Source organism: Peromyscus leucopus, chromosome 15 (assembly GCF_004664715.2).
Source record: "Peromyscus leucopus breed LL Stock chromosome 15, UCI_PerLeu_2.1, whole genome shotgun sequence".
Classification (NCBI taxonomy): domain Eukaryota; kingdom Metazoa; phylum Chordata; class Mammalia; order Rodentia; family Cricetidae; genus Peromyscus; species Peromyscus leucopus.
The window spans coordinates 60796988-60820588 of record NC_051076.1 but is presented as its reverse complement, the minus strand read 5'-3'; the positions used below and the strand labels follow the sequence as shown (position 1 = coordinate 60820588).

At 40.7% G+C, this 23601-nt stretch overlaps 1 protein-coding gene and 1 pseudogene across 3 annotated transcripts in view; one reads left to right on the top strand and one right to left on the bottom strand.

The window, feature by feature from the left end:
- The window catches only part of Zranb3 (zinc finger RANBP2-type containing 3), a 154641-nt gene that overhangs the window by 55332 nt on the left and 75708 nt on the right, over positions 1–23601 (bottom strand). For all 3 annotated transcript variants that reach the window (XM_028874939.2, XM_028874940.2, XM_028874941.2), the window contains one exon: positions 15730–15815. In XM_028874939.2, coding sequence (XP_028730772.1) covers positions 15730–15815 — 86 coding nt within the window. The remainder of the gene's footprint in view (positions 1–15729; positions 15816–23601) is intronic.
- LOC114696930 lies at positions 9181–10067 on the top strand (annotated as a pseudogene).

Genomic DNA, 23601 nt, shown 5'->3' with positions numbered 1-23601 from the left:
CTGTCTGAATTAAAATGGACTCAAGCACACTATCTGAAATTTCATGGGATAAGGCTGTACACAGATGGGTACAGATCACCATACAAGTCTTATCTGCCTCCTGCAGAAACCAATATCCGTGTTTCAGAAATGCAGATGGCTGAGCTTTTTTTCTTCTTTGTGGCATTCAACCCAGGGATTCAATCCAGGGCCTCGCATATGCTAGGCAAGATCATCCCAAGCCTAAAGTTTGAGCAATCTAATATCAGAATGCCAGTACAGTGTTGAGTGTCATGGGGAAGCTTCTCCGCTCTTCTTGGAGACTGTGCATTATAGAAAGAAGGATGAGTAGTTGCTTTCTGGGTGTTTCACCTCAAGCTTATTGTAAATTGTATCTTGGCACTGAAGCAGGGATTACCAAAATTATTTCTCACTGCATCCTACCTCCACTTCATCTCTTTTCAGAAGACACTAAGGAGCCAGAGGTGGCACTTACTCTCAAGCACAGGGGAAGCTCGGGAAATAGGGTGGGGGTGGATCCCGGAGGAGTTGAGGGAAGGCAGGGGGGTGAATATGATCAAAATACATGGTATGCACACATGAAATTCTCAAAGAACAAAAACATTCTATTAAAGAAAAGAGGCTGGAGGCTGGGAGTGGTTGTACTCCATCAATCCCACAGCTTAGGAGGCAAAGGCAGGCTTATGTCTGTGAGTTTGAGATCAGCTGGGTCATGTCAGGAGTTCCAGGCAAGTAAGGGCTGCAAAGTGAGACACTGTCTTAAAACAAAAGAATTCCTAACCTCATATTTGGGAAGCAAAGGGAAGTGCAGAACAGGGGCCAGAAGAGCTACCACCCGCCAACAAATGATTACTTGTCATTATATTTGATAGTGATTATATATAACTTTACAAAATCACATTTATTTATTTATTTATTTATTTGGGAGGGGGTATATGCCATGGTGCACGTGTGGAGGTCAGAGAACAAGGTGTGGGACTCAGTTCTCTCCTTCCATCATGTGGGTTTCTTACCTGCCGAGTCACCTCACCAGCCCAAATATTCAAATTTTAAAACCAGCCACATTGAAACAGAATTCATACTTCCATACAAAACATGCCAAAAGCAGGATTCTATGGTTTTTAGTATATGCATATATTTTTAGCAATTTAACTGCCACAAATTTTAGAACATTTTTATCACCTCAAGAAAGAATCCTTGGCACGTGCACCATACTCAGTAAAACATCATTCTTAAGGCCACATAGACTCTTGCAATATTAGTATTCTTGTCAGGGGCTTGTACATGTTGGTTTTATAAAAGAAAAGAGATTTAAAAAAAAAAAAAGAATCCTTGGGCCGGAGAGATGGTTAGTTCGAAGTTAAGAGCACTGGCTGTTCTTCCAGAGGTCCTGAGTTCAATTCCCAGCAACCACATGGTGGCTCCCAACCATCTGTAATGAGATCTGGTGCCCTCTTCTGGCGTGCAGGCATTCTTGCAGACAGAACACTGCATACATAAATAAATAAACCAAAGAGGAAGGAATCCTATGTCCTTGGCTAGGATGTAGCTCAGTTGAATGCTTACCTGGCATACATAAGGCCCTGGGTTCTAGGCTCTGTATATCAGGCATGGTGGCACACACCTGTAATACCAGCACTCAGGAGTTGGAGGAAGATCAGAGGAAGTTTAAGGTCATCCTCATCTACATAATGAGTTTGAGGGCAGCCTGGGCTATATAAGACCACTTCTAAGAAAAGGGAGGGAGGGAGGGAGAAAGAAAGGAAGAAAGAAAGAACAAGAAAGTAAGGAAAAAAGAAAGTAAGGAAAAAAGAAAAAGAAAGGAAGAAAGAAAGAAAGGAAGAAAGAAAGAAAGAAAGAAAGAAAGAGCCCCATGCCCTAATGAAACACTACTTTACCTCTCTCACTGTCTTTCTCTCTCTTCTCTCTCTGTCTCTCTTCCCTCTCTGTCTCTCTCCTCCCTCCCTCCTTCCCTCCCTCCCTCCCTTTGGTGACAGGGTCTCTACTGAGCACTGGCTATACTGGGACTCACTATGTAGACCAGGCTAACCTCTGACTCACAGAGACCCTCTTGCCTCTGCCTCCTGAGTGCTGGGATTAAGGGTGTGGCTGCCTTACTTAGATTACTTACTTAGACTTTGTCCCAATCAAGTTGCTTGTTGACTCTTATTTATGAGTGGAACCATATACTGAATGTTCCTTTACAGCTACCTTCCTTCATTAAACACTGCTTTTTAAAAATTCCTGTGTGCAGAAGCATTAATGGATCTTTCACTCCTTTCAATGGCTGACTAAAATTCCATTGCACAAATAGACCACAATTGTTTTAGCCATTCCCACTGACGGACATCTGGGCTGTTGCCAAGTTTTGTAATTACAAATGAAGCTGCTCCAAGCACCCACGAAGAGTCTGTGCAAGTGTGCACTTCCACTTCTCTTGGGTACATGCTAGGCACACAGAGACTGGAACAGTAACTCTAAGTCCTGAGGGACTCAGTGGGTTTCCAAAAGCAATTTACATACCTATCAACAGTGCAGGGGGAGAACCCAAGGACACACCACACAACACAGCCACCTATCAACAGTGCAGGAGGAGAACCCAAGGACACGCCTCACGACACAGCCCCCTATCAACAGTGCAGGGGGAGAACCCAAGGACACACCACACAACACAGCCACCTATCAACAGTGCAGGAGGAGAACCCAAGGACACGCCTCGCGACACAGCCACCGGTGGTTCACAAGAGTTGCGGTTTCTCCACATCCACTTGTGTCTGGTTCTGTGTGTCCTGCCAAGTAAACAGTATCTCTCTTGTAGTTTTGAGTCACACCCTCTGATGAGTGACAGGAAGCATTTTAAAGTATGTTTGGTGGCCATTTATATATCTTTTACTGAGAAATGTCTATTCATATCATTTGCACATTTTAGTTGAGTTGGTTTTAGTACCTGAGTTATAAGAGCTATCCACATATTAAACACACATCATCTATCAAGGGCACAATTTGTAAATATTTTTCCCATTCTGTGGGTAATGTTTTCAAGGTACCCAGGCTGGCTTCAAACCTGCGATCCTCCTGCCTCTGCCACCTAAGCACTAGGACTATAAGCATGTATCACCATGCCCAGTTCAATTTCTTGACGGTATCTCTTCTTAAGTACTGAAGTTGTTAATTCTGATAGGACAGACTTCATCCAGTTGCTCTTCCATTGTTCCTGATGTCAGCGTCGTATCTAGGAATGCATTATTAAATTCGAGGTGTGAAGATACAAGCTCTTCTCTCTAGGTGCTGATTTTTTTTTTAAAGATTTATTTATTTATTATGTATACAGTGTTCTGTCTGCAGGCCAGAAGAGGGCACCAGATCTCATTACGGATGGTTGTGAGCCACCATGTGGTTGCTGGGAATGGAACTCAGGACCTCTGGAAGAGCAGCCAGTGCTCTTAACCTCTGAGCCATCTCTCCAGCCCCATCTAGGTGCTGATTTTACATTCAGTTCTTTGACACATTTGGAGTGGAATTTTATATATGGTGTATACACCCTAGCTTTTAAATGGCTACTAAGGTGTCTCAGAACCATCATATGAATGTCTTTTGTTAAAAGTCCATTTATCATAAATGAAGGGTTGGTTTCTGGGCTCTTGTGTTTCACTGATACGGATATTTATTCTTTCTTAAACTATTTTTTACATTTATTTACTTTACATGTGGTGCAGTGTATGTGGAAGTCAGACAACCAGTGTGAGAGTCACGTCTGCACCAGGTGGATCCTGGGATCAGAGTCAGGCCATCAGGCTTGGCAGCGAGTAGCCTCTTGCCTCTTGTCAGCCCTAGCTATCTATTCTTGTATGACTACCACACTGTCACGAAGAGTCAGTATCACTGGACCTTCCAGCCAATTTTTCTTTTTAATGTTTGCGTTATTCTGGGTCCCTTAAAATTCCATACAAAATGAAGCCTGGTGTGGTGGTGCACACCTTTAATTCCAGCAGCACTCTGGAGGCAGGGGCAGGCAAATCTCTGAGTTCTATGCCAGTCTGGTCTACAGAGTAAGTTCCAGGACAGCCAGGGCTACACAGGGAAACCCTGTCTCAAAACAAAACAAAACAAAAATTCACACAAAATCAACTTGTAAAAAGACCTCAGTCCCAGTACTGAGGAGGTGGAGGCAGGATTATTACAACAGTGAGGCCACCTAGTCTGCATAGTGAGTTCTAGCCTAGAACTAAACAAGAGGGGAACGTAGACTCTTCAAAAAATGAAAGCAAGGTAAAATACATAAGGCAGTAATTAGATAGTAATTAGACTCAGGATATTTTTATTTTTAATTATTTATTTATGTGTGTGTACACATAGGACACATGGAGGTCAGAGGTCAACTTTTGGGAGTTGGTTCTCTCCTTCCACCTTTATGCAGGTTCTAGGGATCGAACTCAGATTGTTGAGATTGTGTGGCACACACTTCACCCACTGAACTATCTCATAAGTCTGTGGTGATATTTTAATTGTGCTGAAATGTGATTTTATTTGTGTGTTACTAAAGTTTGCCTGGAGATCAGGTCACATAGCGAGCCATAAGGAGAAGTCAAGCGGTGGTAGCACACGCCCTTAATCCGATCACATGGCAGGCAGAGTCTCTGTGTGGTCAAGGACACAGCCAAGCGTGGTGATATGAGCCTTTAATCCTATTACCAACCATAGAGACCTGGAGGTCTGTATAGACAGGCAGTGACAAGGAAGTCATGTGGCTGGGCTTAGCGCCAATGAGAAGGCAGAACAGGAAGGCAATAAAAACACAAGTTAGATGGGAAGAAACTCTCTGGGGGAAGTAATGGTGGTAAGATAAGGTAGGTGTGGCTCTTCACTAGTTCTGATCTCTTTGGCTATTACCTCTGTATTTGGCTCTATGTTTCTTATTTAATAAGACTGTTTAGAAATTCGTCTACATAAGTCCATACATAGGTGCATTACAAAAAAAAAAAAAAAACCCAGTTGGAAGCACTATTCTGTACTAAGTGTTTAATCAATTTCATGAGAATAGATAGAAATTTCACTAACCAAGGGGAGTGAGCTCTCAGTTTATTGTCCTAAAATTTCATTTTTTCAATGTATACTTCTGGATGCACAATCATCACACTTATTTCTTTGTTCCTATTGACACCTTTGCTTATCATTTATTTTGATATTAAGAGACAATGTTAAGACATACCATCTCCAGACAACCTGATTACAGAAGTTCTCCCCCCTCACCAAAGAAGCTTCTTTTTGCAACGGACAGAGACCACTAGAGAAAGCCAGATTGGTGAAAACGCAGAGAATAACTGAGTGTGGGGTGCCCAGCCCCAGTTGATACATTAAAACATAACCCAGCACCTAAGGGGGCTGGGAACAATCATAAGAGATGGAGGACCAGGGATTCTATAAGACTGTGTCTTCTACGGATGACAAAGAAGAGAAGCCCATGAAATCTCAACAATAAAGCTGCCTGAACAAGACCAAGCAACGACAGCGTCAACAGACATGCCGAAGTGGATGGGGCATCTCACGGGCCCACCCTAGGTGAAGAGCTACAGTCACCAAGCAATGCTGAGTCCAGGAGAGCTAGTCCTCCCCAGGGAGGAGCCCCTAAATGATGATTCAACACCCAAGCGGTCAGCCTAAAAACACACATGCAAGCAAGTAACACTAAACAGACTCTGCGGCTGTACTTCACACTTGTTTGTTTATATCCCGCCGGTACTCCTCATCTCTTCCTCCCTCCTCCCCCAAATATACAAATCTAAATACAATAAATATACAAATACATAAACGTATAAATTCAACCGTGTGTGTGTGTGTGTGTGTGTGTGTGTGTGTGTGTGTGTAACAATAATAATTAGGGGGAAAGAGCTTATGAATTTAAGAAGCAGCAGAGAGGGGGAAGGAATTGGAGGGGGAAATGATATAATTATACATTATTATTATTATTATTATTATTATTATTATTATTATTTGGTTTTATGACACGGGTTTCTCTGTGTAGTTTTGGAGCCTGTTCTGGAACTCACTCTGTAGCCCAGGCTGGCCTCAAACTCACAGAGATCGCCTGCCTCTGCCTACGGAGTGCTGGGATTAAAGGTGTGTGCCACCTACCGCCCGGCAATTATACTTAATTTAAAATAAAATAAATTAAAAACAAACAAACAAAAGCTATATTATTTAGCTTGCACATCATACCATGATGTGGATACTTACAGTATGTATCTGATATTAGCACTAATGACGACATAGTGGGGTGGAAAAGAGCTGAACCGTCTATTTACTACGTAATGTTTTCTTCCTTATTTTATTTCTAACCTATATCTATAAACATAAACAATTGGTGCTGGAGAGACAGCTCAGCGGTTAAGAGTACAGATTGTTTTTTTTTTTTGTTTTTTTTTCCAGAACTGAGGACCGAACCCAGGGCCTTGCACTTGCTAGGCAAGCGCTCTACCACTGAGCTAAATCCCCAGCCCCCAGATTGTTTTTCTAAGACCAGTGTTTGGTTGTTAAAACCCATGGCTGGCAGCTCACAGCTACCTGTAACTCCAGCTCCACGGGATCTGAAGCCCTCTTCTGGCCTCTGAGGTCACTGCGCTTGTGCACAAACCAATACACAGATGCGTATACACACATAATTAAAAGTAAAATATCTTATACCAACATAAAACTTTCATATGTATGGAGCACCATGTACAAGTACCATTTTTACTATTTGCTTCTAGCAACAATGGGTTGTGGTGGTATTGTGTTCCCCAAAATATTGTGCACCTAATAAACTTATCTGGGGTCAGAGACAGAAGAGCCACAATATTAAACATAGAGGATAGGCAGTGGTAGCACACGCCTTTAATCCCAGCACTTGGGAGGCAGAGCTAGGCAGAAATCCATGTGTTCAAGAATACAGCCAAACATGGTGACTCATGCCTTTAATCCCAGAAAGCGAGCCTTTAATCCCAGGGGGTGGTAGTAGAAAGCAGAAAGGTATATAAGGCGTGAGGACCAGAAACTAGCAGCATTTGGCTGGTTACGCATTTGGCTGGTTAAGCATTTGGCTGGTTAAGCTTTTAGGTTTTGAGCAGCCATTCGGATATGAGGACACACAGAGGCTGAGGAAACAAGATCAGCTGAGAAGTTGGTCAGGTGAGGTTAGCTGTGGCTTGTTCTGGTTCTCTGATCTTCCAGTTCACCCCAATACCTGCCTCAGGTTTGATTTTATTAATAAGACTCTTTAAGATTCCTGCTACAAAGGAAGATGGCTAAAATAGCAGTATGCAGCCGTGCATAGAAAAAAAGGTGTGGCCCAGGTGTCTGCACTAATCTCTGCAGACCTTCATGCAAATCAAGAGCTGCTTTTGTAGCTTCACAGGTCTTCTTCTGGGTCAGCAGGGGACCGTATTCACATTTTGTTGCAGCCACTCTCCATCCCTCCACCACCCCACCCCACCCCATTACCTCTCCTCTCTCTCCCTTTCCTCCCCTTCTCTCCCTGCCTCCCTCCCTTCTTCCTTTACTTCCCCCACCCCCAGCTGAGGACCGAACCCAGGGATGGCCTGTCAAGTGCTGAGATCACAGGACTGCCTTGTCAAGCCGAGCTCCAGAGACTGCTCGGCACTAGCACATGACATTTAGCTCCTGTTTTTAAAACTTCAGAGCTATATTTTAAAAGAATATTTCTATTAAAGCACTACATACACATAGCTTCAAAAACTAAATGAAAAGACTTTCATACAATGTGGAGACTCTGATGGATGGTCTTGGCTTCAAACTCAGGCTGGATAAACACAAAGAGGAAACAAAAGTTCACATTTGAGGACAAAGTCAAGACAAATATCGCTGCAGCCCAGAAACAAAAGTGGAAAGCGAGCAGAGCTGAAATAATAAATCTACTCCTTTTATATCTAAGAATAGGCAACAGCAGCTAAGAACTTAGGGTTGTAGCAATGAACTATTCTTGTACAACCTTATTATACACTGAATTTTTCTAGAAATTGTATATAATGCTAACTAAAAGGTATCTCCTACATTGTTCTGTTGAAAACTCAACTCATAATACTTTGCTAATGTGGAAAACCATGCCACCGACCCCAAAAACACTCTGGTGGCTCAGCTATAATACACATAACTGTGATTTATTAAACACTGTTTGAAGATATTAGTGGAGTACTGTTTACCATATGAACACACCTGTGGTGTACTGTCTACCATATGAACACAGCTGTGGAGCACTGGCTACCATATGAACACAGCTGTGGTGTACTCTCTACCATATGAACACAGCTGTGGTGTACTGTCTACCATATGAACACAGCTGTGGTGTACTGTCTACCTTATGAACACAGCTATGGAGCACTGGCTACCATCAGAACACAGCTGTGGAGCACTGGCTACCATCAGAACACAGCTGTGGAGCACTGAATACCATCAGAACACAGCTGTGGAGCACTGGCTACCATCAGAACACACCTGTGGTGTACTGGCTACCATCAGAACACAGCTGTGGAGCACTGGCTACCATCAGAACACAGCTGTGGAGCACTGGCTACCATCAGAACACAGCTGTGGAGCACTGGCTACCATATGAACACAGCTGTGGAGCACTGGCTACCATCAGAACACAGCTGTGGAGCACTGGCTACCATCAGAACACAGCTGTGGTGTACTGTCTACCATCAGAACACAGCTGTAATACATTAGCTTCCATATGAACAGCAGCATCCACAATTCTAAACACAGTAAATTTTCATCAATTTATGATTTATATTTCTCTAACTTTATATACCTGGAATTTACAGGTGTGCAAATCAGTTTAACTACAGAAATTATCCTTTGGAGGCATATAAAATAATAGTGGATATATCACAATTGATGAAGTTTTAGATTTCATATAACCAAAAATATAAACTTATTTACTACATTCATTTTAAATTGTGTTCTAATGTAGTCTCAACCTACTTACATATTAAAGTACATGTTTATAGTTACCTTAACTTTTATTTTCTCTCTGCATTATGCTGGAGTCTTTCTTATTTGAAATTATATGTGGCTATATACGGTTATGCCTATGAATTTCCTTCCCGTGTGACAAGGGAGTAGTGAATATTCAGTATGGAAAGTGGGCATTAGGACAACAGAGCTGAGAAACGCTGATGTCCCACAATGGCCGCCCTCTCCACTTACAGCTACTGTGCGGTACATACACAAGATGCAGTAGGGTTGAAAAGAGACGCTCCAAGGAGGTCTGCATTTCTTGAAAAACTTCAGTTGCTAATTAATATTCCCCTAAAGCAGAGAACACCAGGCCCAGGTGGACTCACTCCTGAGTTCTACCAAACATCTCAGGAAGAAATGATACTAGCTGTCTCGGAAGACTGTTCAGTAAGCAAAGTGCTTACCATACAAGCTTGAGGACCGGGGCTTGAGCCCCAGAGCCCACTGCTCCAGTTCTACATATATAAGAATGTATAGTTGTAAAGTTCTCACACTAAAGCCAAAATCTAAAGCCCAAGGACGTTCCCAGCACCCAGGGCAGACGGCTCTCAATCACCCGTAATGGAGTTCCAGGGGAATCTGGTGCCTCTGGCCTCCAAGGGCACCAGGTACTCATGTGCACAACCTCCTTTCCCCCACATACACAGAATTTAAAATAAGTAAAATAAAACCAATCTGTTTTAAAATAGCTTCCTTTCTTCTCCAGCCAAGCGGCTGGCTTCTCCTCTACCTGCCAAGATGCTGCTGTACCCTGCAGAGGAGCCCTCAGGCAGGCTGTAAAAGATGTTCTGATCCCCAAACAATGAGACAAGGACAGAGAGAGGGGTTCTGAACAAGCTGAAGATTTCGCTACATGTTACAAGGATGCCAAAATCCATTTGTTAGTAAAATGCCAGAAAGAAAATTCTGCATTGAAAGAATGACTAACTGCTCATTATAATGATTCAACCTTTTATGAAGGATACAAACTGGAATATCTCAAAGAGAGAAAAGAATTCAGAAAAACAGGGATTCCTACTGAGAAAAGGTTACAGGAGCTTCCAACAAGCATGTAGGCAAATATTTAAGTGAGTCAGGAACTTCTGTATTAATGGAAACATTATAATGTTAACTACAAGTAGCAGAGAAAACAATGTTTACTTTATTCCCATCATGAAAATACTGATATTTTATGAAATAAAAATCTTTATTTCAGAGTTCTGGTTTAATAAATACAGGATAGAAGATAAAACTAAAATAACAACAACAATTCTGGTCTCTATTGATTCCTCTAGGGCACCCATTCATTTACCTAGCACTGTACACTTCTCATTACGATATTCTGGCCAAGTGACTGTTATCCTCTTCCTGTCCCCACATTTTCCTTGCCCATGCTGACTTCTGAGTCTTACCAGGATAACTAATCCTCCTTGTCCTTCAGCCTCTACAGCTATCAAAAGTTGATACAAAACTCCCAATATCAGACAGATCCAAATCTAGGCCTACTCTAGGCCTCTACCACATTGCTGTGGAAATCTACCACTGAGAAGACTCGTCCCACTACTAATCCGTGTTACTCTGGTGGTAGATTGTGTACCCTAATAAACCTGCCTGAGGATCAGAGGACAGAGCCAGCCACTAGATTAGAAACAGAGCCAGGCAGTGGTGGCACACTCCTTTAATCCCAGCATTTGAGATCTCATGCCTTTGCTTGGGAAACACACATATTACTCAGGAAGTAATATGGCAGGACACAGGAAGGTACATAAGGCATGAGGGTTCGAGACAGGGTTTCTCTGTGTAGTTTTGGTGCCTGCCCTGGATCTCACTCTGTAGACCAGGCTGGTCTTGAACTCACAGAGATCTGCCTGGCTCTGCCTCCCGAGTGCCGGGATTAGAGGCATGCGCCACCACTGCCAGGCCAACTTTCAAAGTTTTAATCTCCTACGTCTTCATTTCTTTGAACTCAACAAGCCATCTATCTCTTTGATAAGAAAATGTCATGAGATACAAACTCCCTTAAGCCCCTATCCCTCCAAAAACTATGGTAGATAGAGCCCCAATAATACACCACGTAATGAATGCAAACTCGCTCATATCTCTGGCATCTCTGAAACCACAGTATAATCTCAACAATATGCCATGCAACTATAAAAAAGGATACAAACATTTATGTAGAAAAAAGGGTCAAAATTCAAATGTACAAAAATGCTTATGTTTTTAATACACTAATCTCTCTTCTAAAAAATATGCATTTACTTACTCTTTTATTAGTTTAAGATTTTGAATCATGTAGAAATATAATCCTAAAAATAATATGATGTTAGGCTGGGGTAAGGGGAGGGGGTGGGAGGGGGAGAATAGGGAACCCGTGGCTGATATGTAGAACTGAATGGTATTGTAAAATATATATATATATATATATATATATATATATATATATATATATATGTATATATATATATAATATGATGTAAATCTTCTCACACATGACTCCCCCATACTTCACCACTTCACAGTGCAGAGGCTGAACAAAGAGATAAAGAGATGGAGGACACTGTTGAATGGGTAAAGAGACTTAGATTAGGGACGGTGAAATGTGCTAGAAATGAAAAGTTCTGGTGCTTTACAGCAGTGTGAATGTATCTAAGGCTACCAAACTTTACACTTACAATGGCTAAAGAGTAAATTTTCTCATGTATTTCTATTGCAAAAGAAAAAAGAAAAAAAAAAAAAAAACACCCCACAATAGCAATAAACAACACCCACAAGGAAACAGAAAAACGGAAGACACCCACAATGTCTTCCTATTCCCTTTCTGATGAACAAGACTGTAATTTGACTCCTACCTAACTCTATCTTTGTCTAGCTCCTAACTAACTGTCTTTGTCTAGAGATCTTGATTTAGCTCTAGAATGTTCAGCTGAGCTGGTCCTGCTTTAGTTCCTCAAGGGCACAGTGAGTTCTCTTGTTCTAGCTTTAGCAGACAGAATTCACACTTCCTGAAAAGAAAGGAAATAGGTTGACTCACAGGATGCTTCTGAGCTGTCTCGACCAGTTCACTCTGGCACACTCAGCCATAACACCCTTCCCTTCCTCCCCGAAGCCCCCCATGACATTCACCAAAACTGCAATTACCTAGTTAGGACCGTAACTGACAATTCAGTGACATTTGGACTATTTTTGTTTGTTTGCTTTTCGAGACAGGGTTTCTCTGCATAGCCTTGGCTGTCCTGGAGTTTGCTCTGTAGACCAGGCTGGCCTTGAACTTGGTAGATAGATAGATAGATAGATAGATAGATAGATAGATAGATAGATAGATAGATAGTTAGATAGACAGACAGATAGATAGACAGACAGATAGACAGACAGATAAAGTTTTGCCTGAATGTATGTCTGTGCAACACAAGCATGCCTGATGTCTGTGGAGGCAGGAAGAGGATGTAAGATCCTCTGCAAGTGGAGTTGTACACAGTTATTGTCATGTGGATGCTGAGAATTGAACCTGGGTCATCTGAAAGAGCAGCCAGGGCTGTTAACCACTAAGCCATCTCTCCAGCCTCCTAAAAATGCTTTTTGAATGAATGGATTAATAAAATCAAACCAGAGGTAGTAGATGGGCTGAAATGACCTCATACACCACCTCGGCACAGGATGATTCAAAATCAGAAGTCTGTTGGAACTGAACTATAGACTCTATGTTCTCACATCTCTTCAACACGAACCTGACTTTCCAAACACAAGTGCAGAATTTATCCTGCATCTTCTTTAACTATTCCTCAAACATCCCTTGAGTATTCAGTATACTAACTATCATTTCAGATCTGAGCCATCTGCACATGGAACAGACAGTCCTGTATGTAGCCAGAGGAAGAACAGTAAGTAGCAGAGTGCTGGAGATACATGGAGGTAAGCATGACCTTGACCATGCTATAAACGGACACAACACCTTGAGTATATATTATCAACCTGCATTTCCCCTCTCAAGAAAGTTTAGACAAATAATTCTCCTAAGTAGTGGAACTGGCATAGAATTTGATGTCCCACACTGAAGACTGAACCCAGGACCGTGTGCATAAGAAGCAAGCACAATTTCCCCAGATCTCCCTAGGATAATTTAAGTTTTAGGCACAACATAAGAAAGGACAGACATCTTCCCAAAGCACATCTTTGTTTTTAGTTTGAGACAGTGTCTCACTATGTAGCCCCGGCTGGCCTAGAATTCACTGTGTAGACCAGAATAGCCTCCAACTCAGAGATCCCCTTGCTTCTGCCTTCCAAGTGCTGGGATTAAAGGCCTGAGCTATAACACCTGGCTCCAACGCTCACACTAAGGAGAGCTCCTGATAGAGGATGCTTGGCTGGATGAGGCACATGCCTTCTTCTTGTAAGTACAGGAGTATTTATTAAAGGTGCCACTTCTGAAGAAAAATGGGAAGAAACACAAAAGAAAATAGCAAGATACAGAGTAAGCGATTTAACCCCCGGAAGTGTGCAGGGGGATAAGTGGGCTCTAAACCTTCCCTTGCTCGAGCAGTGTTGATCAATTTACTCACTGTGCTTCCTTCTCCAAATCCTATGTGTATTTATAGCTGCCTCCAAACAGAATTCAGTAGCGTGACTAACATATGGCATTTGGGTAAGGGTATCCTGGTTAAGTAATCCCCTTTCCCTATGTCTCTCAAATCAAATGGGGTAGGTGGTATTGGTTACTTACACCCTAAGTTCTTTCTTCAGATTACATTTGCATTAACATGCTTCTTTAGGCCATTCCTTAGGAATTTAACAAGCTTCTTAAAGACAAAGCAACGTTCTTGCTCAAGCATTTGGAATGCAGCATGACATTTCAAATATAAAATGTGGGTCTAGGATGGAATAACGATCCATAATTTGCATTCTGTAAAATTATAGTGTGAAAATGACACCTTTCCAGAATAAAAACGCTGTGGAAGAAAATATAGCATCCCACAGCCTAACTTAAAATGTCAGGCAATGCCTTGATCTGAGTCAAAGCTTATGGGGCCTGAGTGCGCTCAAGGTAAAGAAATCAAGGATTAGAAAGACTTCTGAAATGGATGCAGAAGAAAACATCTTCAAAGGCTGGAGATGGCTCAGCCCTGATGAGCACACATGACTTGTAGAGGACCTAAGTTCAGTTCCCAGCACCCATGTTAGATGACGGAAACACCAGCTCCAGGAGATCCGACGCCTCTTCTGGCCTCCATGGGTACCTGCACTCACATATGCATATACGCATTCACAGACATACACATGTACACATAATTAAAAAGAAAAAGAAACAAAATGCCTTTGAGAAGCACAATGTTGCCCTTGAAATGACTTTATCTAGCAAATAAGAAACGTAAGATAGGTTCCACCGTCACACAACATTTCACAAAGATGAAATACTTCTCTTTGAAATACTGTTTGCATTAATAAGTGAGATACATACTTCTGTTGTCATTGACAGATACCAATCAAGGAACAGACAGTAGGGGGCTGGAGAGGTGGCTCAGCAGTTAAGAGCACTGGCTTCTCTTCCAGAGGACCCAGGTTCAATTCCCGGCCCCACAGGGCAGCTCACAGCTGTCTCTAACTCCAGTTCCAGGGGATCTGACACCCTCACACAGACGTACATGCAGGCAAAACACCAATGCACATAAAGTAAAAATAAATAAATTTTAAAAAAGAAACAGAGAGTAGGACAGACACGTAGATTAAACATTTAGCCTGTTCTGGTTGTCCAATAGTAAATCTAGAAATATATATCATGCAAATAAACTTTGGCATCTCCAGTGCAAGAGTCACCATTAAGGTTTTCTGTTTTGTTTGGCTTTTTGCTTTAATCAATACCTAGACTCATACCAAACAGACCTATCATGGGAACGACACAAATATTAGGAAGGATAATGTATGGGAATCATAATTCTTTCTAAAAGGAACTGAAACTCTGAATCGAGATGGTTTCCTAAAACAAAAACATTACAACACATAACAAGAAACCGAGTGCAGGAAGGCTCTTGGACGGACTGATACCAGGTTCTGTACACCTCTTCACTTACGGTGGTTTGAATGAGGATGGCCTCTAGAGACTCATACATTTGAATGTTTGATTCTCAGTTTGAGATCTCAAAGTCCCATACCAGGCCCTGTCTAGCTCTCTTCCTCCAACTTGTGGATCAGATGGAGATGGAAGCTCTCAGCTACCGCTCCAGCTCCACACCTTCCTGCCTGCTGCCGTGCTGGTGATCATGGACTCACCCTCTGAAACTGTAAGCATGCCACTAATTACATGCTTTCTTTTGTATGTTGCCTTGGTAATGGTGTCTGTTCACAGCAACAGAACAGTGACTAAGAATTACTATAACACCCAAACCTGCCTCACCGAAGCCTGACACCCCACACAACCAAATGAAAAGCAGGACAACACACCTCCACGTACATACTCATCTCCAGAACAGGCACATTTTTTTTTTTTTTTCATCCTCGACAGGGACTCATTATGTAGGCAGGTATGGCCTCTAGCCATTCTACTGCTTTACTTCCCAACTGCTGGAATTAAAGGCATGTGCCACCACACCTAGCTATTTCTTTTGCATTATATGTAGGTCACCCATACAAGCTTTTACTTAAAGAAATTCTTTCACAGCTGCAGCAAGTTTGAAAACCACTGGAACAAGGAATGGCTAACAGTGTTTAATGTTTAGAGTTTTAAGCATGTGCAGATAATTATCGTACCTGACGTGTGCATTGCAGTATCTTTTAGCGTACTCGATCCAAGTTCCACATTTTTGTGGGAAGAGAGCCTCAATCTGCATGAAAAGCTGTAACAATACAAATGTTCTTAATTTATTGCAATATTTTCAAGTAAGTTATAATGATGACAAAAAATTAACAGAAATAATAAGAGGTATAAAAGCAAAAATACTTCTTCCTCTTTACCCCCACCCTATCCATTCTTCAGGGATAACATTATCTGTTTCTAAATATGTATATTTTTGTACAAATATGTATATATTCTTATGTATATGTATATATATATACTTTATGCATATGTGTATATATGTATTTTTTAAAAAGGATTTCTCTCTAGCCTCTGTATATATTAAAAAAAACCTCAGAAGAAAATGACCTATTTATGAATGCTAGATGCAGTGCTAAATTTAAAGTCTAACTAATTTTTTCAAATAGATATGTAAGACAGTATAATAAAGAAAGAATATATTAGAAATCAAACTGTGAATGTTTATTCACATATACACAATCATAATATTATGGTACAATGAAAATTTTACTGAGAAATATGTCACAGGCAACTTTTTTTTTTAATTTTAAGAAGTGTATAAGAAAAGAACTAGGGCTGGAGAGATGGCTCAGACTGCTCTTCCAGAGGTCCTGAGTTCAATTCCCAACAACCACATGGTGGCTCACAACCATCTGTAATGAGATCTGGTACCCTCTTCTGGCCTGCAGGCATACATGCTGTATACATAATAAATAAATAAATCTTTAAAAAAAGAACTATAGTAATAAAGAACCTTTTTTAAAATCTTGGAATCTCGGCATATTTATCATATACATCTGAAGGGGGGGCATGATTATTGCATACTGCTTAATCAAGGAAGTAGAGTTATTACACACAGATAAACAAGGAGGCAGGAGTTTTATACATAGCTGGACAAGGAGACAGGCTTAGCTAATCTCGGTAGGAGCAGTTTCTGTGGGGAAGCTGTCTTCTGGATGGACATAAACATCCAAGAGGAGAAGATATGGTAGACATTTTCTGCCCACTGTCAACATTTGCACTCAGTGCACAGGTAGGTTTTGCCAACCTTCTTAGCCTCACTGGATAAGTACTGACATGGCTGTGCCTATGTCAAACAATATAAACAAACACATCCACTCAGGACTTCACTAACTCCCAACATAAAGAAGACCACTGAACAGCAGTTTAAAAAGTATGCTTAGGCTATTTCTTGCATATTGCATTATGCATATGCATTGTGATCAGCATATAATCTTCCAGGCATATCTTGTGAAGAGAAAGCAAAAATTAAAAAGACAGGAAGGCTTACACCTTCCATATAGAGTTTCCTTATGCCTGTGGTTTGCTTGGAAAGAAAGTGCTATCTCTGATGCCCTAAATGTCACTTATCATTAAAATCCTTATCGAATTTTATGCCTTCTCTATGACTGCCTAAGATTTGTATTCCTTAAGTCCCATCCTTGAAAACAGTAACAGGCACAGGAAATTGTTTTACATACATTTCAATTATCTTCTTTCATTTTCTTTTTCTTTCTTTTCTTTTTTCTTTTTTTTTTTTTTTTTTTTTTTTTTTTTTTTTTTTTTTTTTTTTTTTTTTTTTTTTTTTTCTTTTTCTTTCTTTTCTTTTTCTTTTTTTTTTTTTTTGAGACAGGGTTTCTCTGTGTAGTTTTGCGACTTTCCTGGATCTCGCTCTGTAGACCAGGCTGGCCTCGAACTCATAAAGATCTGCCTGCCTCTGCCTCCCAAGTGCTGGGATTAAAGGCTTGTGCTACCACCGCCTGGCTTCTTTCACTTTCAAACAGATTTATTAACTTGTTTTGAAGTGCTAGGTAAAGAATACAAAACTTCACTCAAGTCAAACTAGATATAGCTGTATAAACTACGGTTAAATGTCACCGAATACTAAATATTACCATGATTTGTAAAGAAATTTATTTCTTATATATTCCTTCTTTATTATAATGTCTTATATGTCTAGTTGAAAAAAATTAGTCAGACTTTCAATTTAGCATTGCACCTAGCATTTATAAAAATAGGCCATTTTTTCTGAGGTTTTTTTTTTTTTATTATTTGTTTGTTTGTTTTTCGAGACAGGGTTTCTCTGTGTAGCCCTGGCTGTCCTAACACTCACTCTGTAAATCAGGCTGCCCTCAAACTCACAGAGATCCACCTGCTTCTACCTCCTGAGTGCTGGGATTAAAGGCATGCACCACCACTGCCCAGCCTGGCTTTTTTCTGATTTTCTAAAGTGCTTACTCTTAAAATAAAATTACATTCCATAATTGCAACATAGTTCTGTACATCAGCAAGGAAACTCCTTTGTGATTTTCCTTTATGTTAAATACATAATTTTAAAATGTAAATTTCCAAGAGGTATTGATTATGGGGAATGCATAGTCTTTAATGACTGGGTTATTTGATCTAGCATTCTACTAAGTATGTTTATGTTAAGAAATGGATTATAAATATAGAAGGGAAATTAACTACTATGTTGCTTCATTTGTGTCCATGTATGCGTCTAACCTACACTTTAAAAAGGTTTTCTCTCATTTTGAATGGAGCATTAGTAATTATGTGATGGAATCAGCCTGAGACAATGTAGACAGAAGCCGTATTTCAGGATACTTGTATATGATTCGCATTATCGTCATAAAGACATGTTTAGTTAAGACTAGAAATGAGTCCTTTACTTGTCCTACCAGAACACAAAGAAACTGAGTGTGTACTTGCGTCACTTACAGGACTTGCATAATTTGTAGTTCAGATAGACATCAAAGTTTTATTTTTATTTTCTCTTTCATATAATACATCCTGACTGCATCTCTCCCTCCCTCGAGTCCTCCCAGTCCTCCTCCACCTTCCCTCTCCCCCAGATCCACTCCCACCCCAGAAAAGAGTAGGCCTCCCAGGAACATCAGATGAACACAGCACAAGAAGATACAATAATACTAGGAACAAAAGACTCATTGAGGGCTGGGTGAGGCAACCCAGGAGGAGTAAAAGGGTCCCAAAGGCAGGCAAAAGAGTCAGAGACATCCCATTCCCACTGCTAGGAGTCCCCCCAAACACCAAGCCAACAACCATGACATATATCAGAGGTGTAGTGCAGACCCATACACGTCTGTGATTGTCACCATTCTCCGCGATCACCCGGGAGCCCTGCTTAGTTCATTTCCTGACTCTGCTCTCCTGCTGTCCTCCACCTTTCTGGCTCCCATAATTCCTCCTTCCCCCATTCTGCAGGGCTTCCCAAGCTCCTAAGGGAGGGACCAGATGAAGACCTCCAATCTGGGCTCTCTCTTGCCTTAGTCTCTGGCTGTGGGTCTCTGTGGCCACTCCCATCAGCTGCGGAGGCAGCCTCTGGTGACAACTGGACTAGACACCAGTCTATGAGCCTAGCAGAATATCATTAGGATTGATTTTGGTTTTGGTTTTTTTGGTTTTTTTTTTTTTTGTTTGTTTTGTTTTTTTTTGGGCCAGTCATGTTTGGCTCTACTCTTAGTCTGGTCTTGAGGCTATCCAGCCTCCAGTTCCTGGTCATCCAGGCAGGGTTGGACATGGGCTCCCCCTCGTGGTGTGGTCCTCAAATTAGACCAGTCATTAGTTGGTTACTGAAACTAGCTCTGTGCCACCATTGTTGAGCACATGTTGTAGGCAGGACAGATCGCAAGTTGAAGGTTCCGTGGCTGGGTTGGTGTCCCCATCCCACTACTGGAAGACTTGCCTGATTATAGAAGATGGATGGTTCAGGGCTCCTTATCTTCTATCACTAGGAGTTCTCAATAGGGTCACCCTTGTAGATTCCAGGGAGTTTCCACAGCACTAGGTTTCCATATCTACCCTCCCCCATGCCTTCCAATTCCAGTTGTCTCTTCCCATACTCTTTCCCTCTATTCTCTGCATCCCTCCTATCCCCACCCCCACCTGCCTTGAGTCCACCCACAAACTCTATTCTATTTCTCCTTCCCAAGGAGATCCATGCATGCCTGTTTGAGCCCCTTTAGTTACTTAGCCTCTCTGGGTCTGTGGCATGATTATCATTTACTTAACAGCTAATAACTACGTATAAGTGAATACATACCCTGTTTGTCTTTCTGGGTCTGTGTTAACTCACTCAGGATGATTTTTTTTTTTTCTATTTCATCCCTTTGCCTGCAAATTTCATTTCATTACTGTTGATTAATACTCCATGTATAATCACATTTTCTTTGTCCATTCTTTGGTTGAGGGACATCTAGGTTGTCTCCAGTTTCTGACTATTATGAATAAAGCCACTATCAACATAACCGCGCAAGTGTCCTTATTGTAGGATGGAACTTCCTTTGGGTATATGTCCAAGAGTGGTATAGCTGGATCTTGAGGTAGACTGATTCCAATTTTCTGAGGAACTGCCATATTGATTTCAACATTGGCTGTACAAGTTTGCACTCCCACCAACAATGGAGGAGTGTTCCCCTTATTACATATCCTTGTCAGTATGAGCTGTCACTTGTGTTACTGATCTTAGCTATTCTGACAGGTGTATGATAGAGTCTCAAAGTGAGTTTCATCTGCATTTCCCTGATGGCTAAGGATGTTGAACATTTCTTTAAGTGTTTCTCAGTCATTTGAGATTCTTCTGTTGAGAATTCTCCGTCTAGATCTTTATTCCATTTTTGAAAATGGATTGTTTGGTTCGTTGATACTTAGTTTCTTGAGTTCTTCATATATTTTGGCTATTGGCCCTCTGTTAGATGTAGTTGGTAAAAATCTTTTCCCATTCTGTAGCCACTGCTTTGTCAGATTGACAGTGTCCTTTGCCTGACAGAAGCTTTTCAGTTTCATCGGGTCCCATTAATTGTTGACCTCAGTGCCTATGCTCTCAGTGTTCTGGTCAGGAAGTTGTCTCCTGTGTCAAAGTATTTAAGGCTGTTCCCCAATTTCTCTTCTATCAGGTTCAGGGTATCTGATTCTATGTTGAGGTTTTTGATCCATTTAGAGTTGAGTTTTATACAGGTAATAAATATGGATCTATTTACATTCTTCAATGTCTTACTTAGGGATTCCTGTGATAAGCCACTATGACAACTCTTTTTTTTTTTTTTTTGGTTTTTCAAGACAGGGTTTCTCTGTGTAGCTTTGCGCCTTTCCTGGAGCTCACTTGGTAGCCCAGGCTGGCCTCAAACTCACAGAGATCCGCCTGGCTCTGCCTCCCGAGTGCTGGGATTAAAGGCGTGCGCCACCAACGCCCGGCGACAACTCTTATAATGAAAAAATTTAATTGGGATGGCTCACTTACAGTTTAGAGGTTCAGTCCATTATCATCATGGTGGGGAGTATGGCAGCATGCAGGCAGATGTGGTGCTAGAGAAGTAGCTGAGAGTCTTACATCTCGCTGGCAACAGGAAATGGTCTGGCATACTGGTCAGTATCTCCAGAAAACCTTCCTCCAACAAGGCCATACCTACTCCAACAAAGCCACACCTCCTAATAGTGCCACTCCCTATGAGCTTATGGGGGCCAATTACATTCAAACTACCACATTCTACATGCTGACATCCAGTTTGATCAGCACAATTTGTTGAAGATACTTTTTTATTCCATTGTGTATGTCTGGCTTCTTTATCAAAAATCAGGTGTCTATAGGTGTATAGATTTACTTCTGGGTCTTTGATTTGGTCAATGTGTCTATTTTTACGACAATACCATGTAGTTTTTATTACTATAGATCTATAGTACAGCTTGAAATCAGAGGTGGTGATACCTCTGGAAATTCTATTACTGTTTAGTATTGGTTTAGTTATTCTGGATTTTTTTGTTTTTCCATATGAAGTTGAGTATTGTCCTTGCAAGGTCTATAAAGAATTGTGTTGGAATTTTGATGGGGATTGTGTTGAATCTGTAACTTGCTTTTGGTAGGATGGCCATTTTTACTATGTTAATCCTACCAATTCATGAACACGGGAGATCTTTCCATCTTCTGACATCTTCTTCAATTTCTTTCTTCAAATCCTTGAAGTTTTTGTCATATAAGTATTTTACTTGCTTGGTTAAAGTTACCCCCAAGATATTTTATATTATTTGTAGCTATTGAGAAAGATGTTGTCTCCCTGATTTCTTTCTCAGTCTATTTTTTTAAGTTAATCTTTTGTCCAGCCTCTTCACTGAAGGTCTGTGGTAGGATTTTTGGAGTCACTTATGTATAATATCATATCATCTGCAAATAGCAATACTTTGACTTCTTTCTTTACAATCTGCATCCTTTTGATCTCCTTCAGTTGTCTTATTGCTCTAGCTAGAACTTCAAGTACTATATTGAATATATATAGGGAGAGTGGACAGCCTTTTCTTGTTTCTGATTTTAGTGTAATTGCTTTGAGTTTTTCTCCAATTAATTTGTTGTTAGTGATAGGCTTGCTGTAAACTGCCTTTATTATGTTTAGGTATGTTCCTTGTATCACTAATCACTCTAAGGACTTTCATCATGAAGGGGTGTTAGTTACATTTTGTCAAAAGGCTTTTTCTGTATCTAATGAGATGATTGTGTGTGTGTGTGTGTGTGTGTGTGTGTGTGTGTGTGTGTGTAGTCTTTCAGTTTGTTTATATGGTGGATTACACTGATTTGTGTATGTTGAACCATCCCTTCTGCATCTTTGGGATGAAGCCTACTTGATTGTGGTGAATGATCTTTTTGATGTGTTTTTTAGATTTAGCTTGCAAGTAATTTATTGAGAATTTTTCCCTTGCAGCTTTTAATAGTCTTTGTTCTGTATGTTTAGTATTTTGATTATTATATAGTGATGGGACTTTCTTTTTTGGTCCAATCTATTTGATGTTCTGTATGATTCTAGTACATTAATAAGCATCTCCTTTAGGTTAGGAAAATTTTCTTCTACAATTTTGTTGAAAATATTTTCTAAGCCTTTAAGCTGGGATTCCTTTCCTTCTTCTATTCATATTATTCCTAGGTTTGGTCTTTTCATAGTGCCCCAGATTTCCTGGATGTTTTGTGTCAGCATTTTTTTTTAGATTAAATATTTTCATTGATTGATGTATCTATTTCTTCTATCATATTTTCAATACCTAAAATTCTCTCTTCCATCTCTTGTATTCTGTTGGTGAAGCTTGCCTTTGTAGTCCCTGGTAGCTTATCTGTATTTTTCATTTCCAGAATTCCCTCAATTTCTGTTTTCTTTATTGCTTCTATTTCCATTTTCAGGTCTTGAACAGTTTCATTAATGAATTTCCAGCTTTCATTAACTGTTTTTTTTTTTTTTTCTTAGCTTTCTTGAAGGGATTCATTGTCTTGGTTGGGTTTCTATTGCTGTGAAGAGACATCATGACCACAGCAACTCCTAAAAAGGAAAACGTTTAATTGGGGCTGGCTTACAGTTGCAGAGGTTTAGTCCTCTGGCAGTGTGCAGGCAGATATGATGCTGGCGAAGGAGCTGAGAGTGCTATATCTTGATCCTCAGGCAGCAAGAGACTGTGTGCCACACTGGGTATGGCTTGAGCATAGGAGACCTCAAAACCCACCTTCATAGTAACACAAGTCCTCTGACAAGGCCACACCTACTCCACAAAGCCACCCCTCCTGATAGTGCCACTCCCTATAGACCAAGCATTCAAACACCTGAATCTACAGGGACCATTCCTATTCAAACCACCGCATTCACTTCCTCCAATTTTTTTTTTTTGTTTGTTTGTCATTTTCTTGATTTCTTTAGATTTTCAGTTGATTTAGCTCATGTAGATTTGCTAGCAGCACAAGCCTGGTTAGTTCAGCCGAAAATTAAAAAAAAAAAAAAAAAATTTATTCACTTCCCTTTGTAGGTACTCTGTCATCTTCATAAAGTTGGCTTTAA